The 6,743-nt window shown below is 39.0% G+C and overlaps 1 protein-coding gene across 2 annotated transcripts in view; it reads right to left on the reverse strand.

Moving 5' to 3' along the window:
• FAM73A (family with sequence similarity 73, member A) overlaps window positions 1-6,743 on the reverse strand; it is a 154,295-nt gene that overhangs the window by 121,170 nt on the left and 26,382 nt on the right. For both annotated transcript variants that reach the window (XM_006888591.1, XM_006888592.1), the window contains exon 4: window positions 4,362-4,488. In XM_006888591.1, coding sequence (XP_006888653.1) covers window positions 4,362-4,488 — 127 coding nt within the window. The remainder of the gene's footprint in view (window positions 1-4,361; window positions 4,489-6,743) is intronic.

Raw genomic sequence — 6,743 nt, forward strand, 5'->3', positions numbered from 1 at the left:
CAACTGTTCCTCCTCCTTTGTATTTCCATACTTGATAATTCTGCCTAGGTTGCCCTTTCTGTTAGTCTGCGTGTGTTCTGTTGTGCATAAGCACACAATATTAGCTAGATAAAACAAATTAGGTGAAATGAATTTTGCCAAACTCATTAGATAAGGAGCAAGTTATCTACAGTTATTTATAACATCCATGGAAGTAGCCGTCAGGAAACAAATGACATACTGTATAAAGCAATTCTGCTACAAAGAATGTCTTTAAAGTATTAAAAGCAAAAAGTCACCTTGAGTACTAAAGTGCACCTGATCCAAGGCATGGTATTTCCACTGCTTCATAAGCGAGTGTTTAAGAAGATGCAACAGTGAGAGGGACTGAGGCTGATTCTACCTGCTTCGTAAAGGGATCCATGTAGTGTTCCTTTGCTCTGTTCACACAAAAGGCTCCTGGAGCACAATTAAGTGCTTGAGATTCCCATTCTTCCCAATGTCAGCCATAATGTGTTATGATACACAGAGTCAAAGGCATTCGCGTAGTCAAAAAAGCAAAACCAAACATTCTTCTGGCATTCTCCACTTTAAGACAGGATCCATCTGACATCAGCAATTATATCTATGGTACCAGGGCCTCCTCTAAATCCTACTTGAACTTCTGGCAGTTCCCTATTTATCCACTGTTCTAGCCATTTTTTAATGATCTTCAGCATTATTTTGCCTGAATGTGATGTTAATGATATTGTTCTACAGTTTCTCCATTCTGTTGGATCATCTTTCTTGGGTATGGGAATAAATACGGATTTCTTCCAATCTGTCGGAAGACAGACAACTGTATTTCAAATTTCCTGGCAAAGATTTCTAGGTGAGCATGTACAGAGTGTATCTATGAACTGAAACAAGTCAACTGGTATCCCATGGATTCCTGGGGCCTTATTTTTTGCCAATGCCTTCAATGCAGCTTCCACTGCCTCCTTCATTACCATTGGTTTCTGCTCACAGGATACTTCCTGATATTTGTCAGTGTCAGTTCTTTCTAGAGCAGTGACTCTGTGTATTCCCTCCAGCTTCTTTTGATGCTTTCTGGGTCATTCAATTTATAGCCCATAGCATCTTTTAATGATGTGAGTCAAGGCTTACATTAGTTTTTTCAGTTCCCTCAGCTTGAGAAATGCAGAGTTCTTACCTTTTATCCTCCAATTTCAGTTCTCTGCAGATTCCATTATAATATTCTGCTTTGTCTTCTCAAGCTGCCCTTTGAAGTCATCTATTCAGCTCTCTTCTTCAGTGTATTTTGCCTTTGTTTTGGCTTCTAGATGCTGTTGTGCAATTTTTAGGGCCTCTTCTGACATCCATTTCAGTTTTTTCTTTTTCCTCTCCCTCTGTAATGCTTCTTCATGGATGATATCTTTTATACCATCCCATAACTCATTTGGTCTTAGATCACTGGTGTTCAGTGTTGTCAAACTTATTCTTAAGAAGATCTTGAACTTACCTAGACCAGGAAGTTGTATGTGAACAGATCAAGGGAAAACTACATGGTTTAAAACTGGGAAAAGAGGAATGTGGCATCAAAATCAGAGGAAGATTCAATAACCTACGTCATGCAGATGACACAAACTTGCTTGCTGAATGTGAGGAGGACTTGAAGCACTTGTTGCAGAAGATCAAACAATACAGCCTTCAATATGGATTGCATCTTAATGTCAAGAAAACAAAGATTCTTACCATTGGACCAATAGGTAACATCATGCTGGATAAAGAAAGATTCAAATTGTCAACAATTTCATCTAATTTTAATTAATAATTAACACTTGTGGTACCAGCAGTCAGGAAATCAGGAGATGTACTGCAATGGAAAAGTCTGCAGTTAGGGACCTCTCCAAATTACTGAAGAGTAATGATGTCAGTTTGAGGACTAAGGTGCATCTGATTCAGGCCATGGTCTTTCTGCTCATTTGCTATGCATCTGACAGCTGGACAATGAACAAGGATGAGAGTAGAATTAATGCCTTTGAGCTGTGGTGTTGGAGAAGAGTACTGAACTTCCCTATGACTACCAAAGTACAAACAAGTATGTCTTGGAGCAGGTGTAGTTAAAGTGCTCTTTGGAGGCAAAGATGATGAGGTTTCATTTCACATACTTTGGGCATGTTGCTAGGAGGGGATAATCCTAGGAGGGGGACATGATCCTCAAAAAGTAGAATCAGCAAAGGAGAGGAAGACCCATGACCAGGTGGACTGCCACGGTGACTGCCACAATGGACTCTAATGTGTCAAGAAGTGTGAGGATAGCCCAAGATAGGACAAGGTTCCTGTCTTGTTCACAGTGTCACTATGGGTTGTACTCAACCCGATGATACCTAACCACTTAACATAAAGGGGAAGTGTCCCCATCACTAATGTCCATAGCATTATTAAAACAGCTACCTAGTCAGACATGCCACTTCACATGTTCCTGCACCTATTTCTACCAATCAGTGAGTCTAATGTTGATTGCAAGACTCGCATACCTTACTCACAATTGTGGGTTTATTAAGGAAATAAGTTGGAGAATGAGGGAAGCAAGAATATCTCACAGTGCAAATCCAGCTTTAGTCCAGCAGTCTGAAACCAGATTAATAAGGCACAATTCCTCAATTAGGGAAAGTCCAGGTTCAGTTCAACAGCAAAAAATACGACAAGCCTCTGGTTTCCTCAATCCTCTAGCAAACTTTATCTCAGAGCAGTTAAAGGCACCTTTTCCTTCCATCATGCAGCAAGTATAATTTCTAACTGTGTGGCTTTTAACTGCAAAATTACTGTGGTTCTTCCTTGCTCCCGTCTCTTCCAGCAGCGGCACAGTGTCTTCACAATCTTTCCACCATCATCACTACAGCTTTCTCTCACGGTGTAGAAAGCACGCTCTTATGTGGTTCCCACAGCTGTTCATGCTTTGCAAGATGATGTGTACACAGTTAAGACAGTGAGACCATTCTCCCACAATGGGGGCTAACATAATGGCTAGAAAAGCCAATGTTCAAGGGTTCTGACACCCCGGCATCTGTAAGTTAAAGCATGAACAAAGATGAGTGAAGAAAAATTAATGGCTTTTAATTATGACGTTGATGAGAATACTGACTATTCCATCAACTGCCAGAAGAATATACAAATTTGTCTTAAAAACACAGCGAGGATCCTCCTGGAAACAAGGATAACATACATGCATCATCTGGCCGTGATGTTAGAAGAGTCTGTAGAGAAGAACAAATGCTTTGGTATAGTGTTTAGTCCACTACACCACTAACGAAAAGTTCACAGTTCTAATCCATCAGCTGCTCTGGAGAAGAAAGATAAAGAGCTCTTCCTTTTAAGATTTACATGATAGAGGGTCACTATGAGTGAAAACTGACTTCACAGCAGTAGGGTTAGTGTCTTGGGGAAGGTGCAAAAATAAAATCATTAAGAAAGAGAAAGCCCTTCAATGAGATATAATAGCACAGCAGCCAAAATAATGGGCTCAAACAAAACAATGAGCGTTAGAAGGTTCAAGAGGGCACATAACAAATGTAATAAGCCAAACAAAGGTCTCCTTTATGATATCAAGTCCTAATTCCTGGACTATGTAAATATTACCTTAAATTGGGGAGGAGTGTGTGTGTGTGAAGTCTTTGTAGGTGTTATTAAAGATCTTATTAAAAAAGTATCTTAAATTATCCAAACCCTAACAAAACCAGTTTTTATCGAGTCCAACTTACAGAAACCTTATAAACTAAGTATAATGTCATATGTAGCTTCCAAGGCTGTAAATCTTCACAGCGGCAGTCTGGTACATCTTTCTCATGTGAAGTAACTGGTATGTTTGAATCACTGACCTTTCAGGTAGTATCCTAGAACACAACCACAACACTAACAGGGCTCCTCTGAATTATCCAACGGGCCTTAAATCGCAAATGTTTTTGTAAAAGAAAGGTAGAAGAAGGAAGCTTGATAAACACAGAGAAGATGGTAAAGTAAGTCATAGAGGGATGTCACAGCATACCAAGAAATGCTTACAATCTACAGAAGCTAGAAAAGGAAAGGAATGGAGTCTCCCGTAGAGTCTCAAGAGAGAGTGCAGTCTTCCTAACACCTTGCCTTTGACCTAGTCATACTGGTTTTAGACTTTTGCCTCCAGAGCTGAGAAAAATTAATTCTGTTGTGTAAAACCCTAAAATTTATGATAATTTGTTACAGCACCCTCAAGAAACTAACACTGTTTTCTATAATGTAGACTGAATTTGACAGATAAGAGTATTTTCAAAATAAGAGTTACTTCTGTCAGAATAGTCCACTTGTTTTTCCTCTTAAATCCAATGCGAGCACAAGCTCTTAGAACTTTTTCTTATCATTCTTACCCATCAAATATAAATTCTCAGGAGTGGTCACAGGAATATTAACAAGTTTAATATCATCTTCATCGGCTTTGTCCCAGGAGTTAGAGTTGCCACAAGCACAGCTATGACATGAATTGACACTCTGGACCTGCAAGGAAGATCAACAAAAGTTACTTCAAAATCTCTGCTATGGTGGTATTTTGATCTTTAACTGAAGTCCTATTCCTGACAAAACAGGCCATGGCTTTTCTATCGGAGTGATTTTTGTATGTTCAGTCAAACTTATAAAATCTCTTATAAAATCTATGAACCTAACTATGTTCAACTTCTACTTGCTCAAAAGTATACTATATTTAAACAAGTAGTAATTTCATTCCTCACAGGTCAATTAGTATATTAGCATTCTGCACTTTAAAAGGTGATTTCCTGCTTGCTCGTCAATACTATTTAATGATCAAAAAAAAGGAGGTCAGGAACTCCATTACTATCTTCTCCAAGGCAAACATTTTTACCTAAGCAGGCTCATCAAGTGATTTTTTTTTCTTTGAAAGCTTAAAGGTAGCTTTATTAAGGGGGCTCCTGGCTGAGATTCCTTGGTCTAGAGAGAGAGAGACCAGGGGAAGCTGTGCCTCATCAAGTTATTTTTGTGGTCTACCTACAGCTTTAGGTTTTTTAAAGTTGGATTTTTACTTCTGGGGTTTTTTTTCAGGTGTAGCTTTTTTCTTTAAAAAAATTTTTTATTGTAATTTGACTGAAAGTTTACAAAAGTGATTTGCCACTCTTACCTATTATGTTCTGTAACACTGATGACAATATTTCCATTGTCACTGCACTCTTTCCACTTATCTGTGTTTCCTATTTCCTTCTTTCCTAGTCAATCCTGCATTCTGAGCTTTGGTCTATGGTAATCACTGATCTTCTAATCACATATGGTTGACTGTTCTAGAGAGTGAGTTCCTCCTTAGTGTTACTGATTATTGCAGGCTTGTCTATTGTTGGCTAGGGAGCTGTGGAGGCCAAGTCATAGAGAGCTGAACTGCTAATCCAAAAACAGCCCCACACTAGGGGTATGAATCCACCAGTGGCTCCAAGAAAGAAAATTAGGCAATCTCCTTCTGTGCAATTTATAGCCCTGGAGGGTCTAAGTAAGTTCCAACTCCAAAGCAATGAGTTCTGAGTTCTGTTTAGTTGGAAGGTGAGTGATTTCCATTTCTTGGTCTGAAGAGTAACAAAGGGGGTTTCCTATTTTCAGAGGGAGCTCCTGTGGTGTAGCACATAAGTAGTTGCACCATAAACCCCAAGGAACCACTCTTAGGAGCTCTACAAGCTCTGACCAGTACACTTGGTCTTTATAATAATTGTGAGTTTTATGCCACATTTCCCTCCCATTCTAGCAAAGATCTTCTCTTATAATTCCTTTCAGAGAAGGAACCATCTAGTTTTTCAGCTGCCAGTTTGATGAAGACTGACATTTACAGGACATTTAGTACACTGGACTCATTCATTGTCTTTAATTTTCTTTACTCCACATGAGGAGAAGTCACTTGTTGCACCTTCGATTGCCACTCACAAGCTTTTAAAATTCCAATCACTATTCATGCAAGAATGATGTGGAATATTGTCTTTATAGACCATCTTGTGTCAACTGACCATGATGTCCTCCAAGATTATGATCCTGAACTCCCAGGTCTAGTGACTCATTCCCTCACTATATTTGTCTATAACTAAGTAGTTTACTTAATTGTGTCCCCTTCTTGCTCTACTATATACATGAACCTATTTATAACACGTATAGATACATATACAGAAATATGACCTTCCAAATGTATACGGTCATAGGAGAATATCTATTTTTTTTCTACATGTATATCAACATCATTCTCAGAGGACTCAAAGAACTCTAATACCAAACTGGCTAAACATTTAGTATATGAATTTTATTTGAAGAAAACAGGACTACTCAGATGGTATCTAAAGGTTCTTTCCAAACTAAAATTTATGATCTGATGCCACTTAAAACAGGAAATAATATCTGTATACATTGTTTACTGCCGTCGAGACAAGCATGACTCATAGTGACCCTATGAACAAAAGGCCTGGAGCCTTTCTATAACTATTGTCATTTCTCCAAGTTCATAGAGTTTCTAGAGGCATGTTGTTTAGGAAGTGAATGCCACTCCTGCTTCCAAACCTGTCTTAAACTGGGAGCTCCACCAAACACTGTCCACCATGGTCAGTCATTATGGCATCTGTGCCCCCAGGGGCACAAGGTTCAGCATCACAGCAAACCCACCCAGATACCTCAGTGTGGCAAATTGACAGAAGAGTGCTATACGACTTAGAAGAATGTTCCTCCAATATAAAATAATACTAGACCCTTGGGCCAAACCAACTTCTAAATAC

The sequence above is a fragment of the Elephantulus edwardii genome, unplaced genomic scaffold (genome assembly GCF_000299155.1).
Source record: "Elephantulus edwardii isolate Elephantulus edwardi_28Jun2011 unplaced genomic scaffold, EleEdw1.0 scaffold00069, whole genome shotgun sequence".
Classification (NCBI taxonomy): Eukaryota; Metazoa; Chordata; class Mammalia; order Macroscelidea; family Macroscelididae; genus Elephantulus; species Elephantulus edwardii.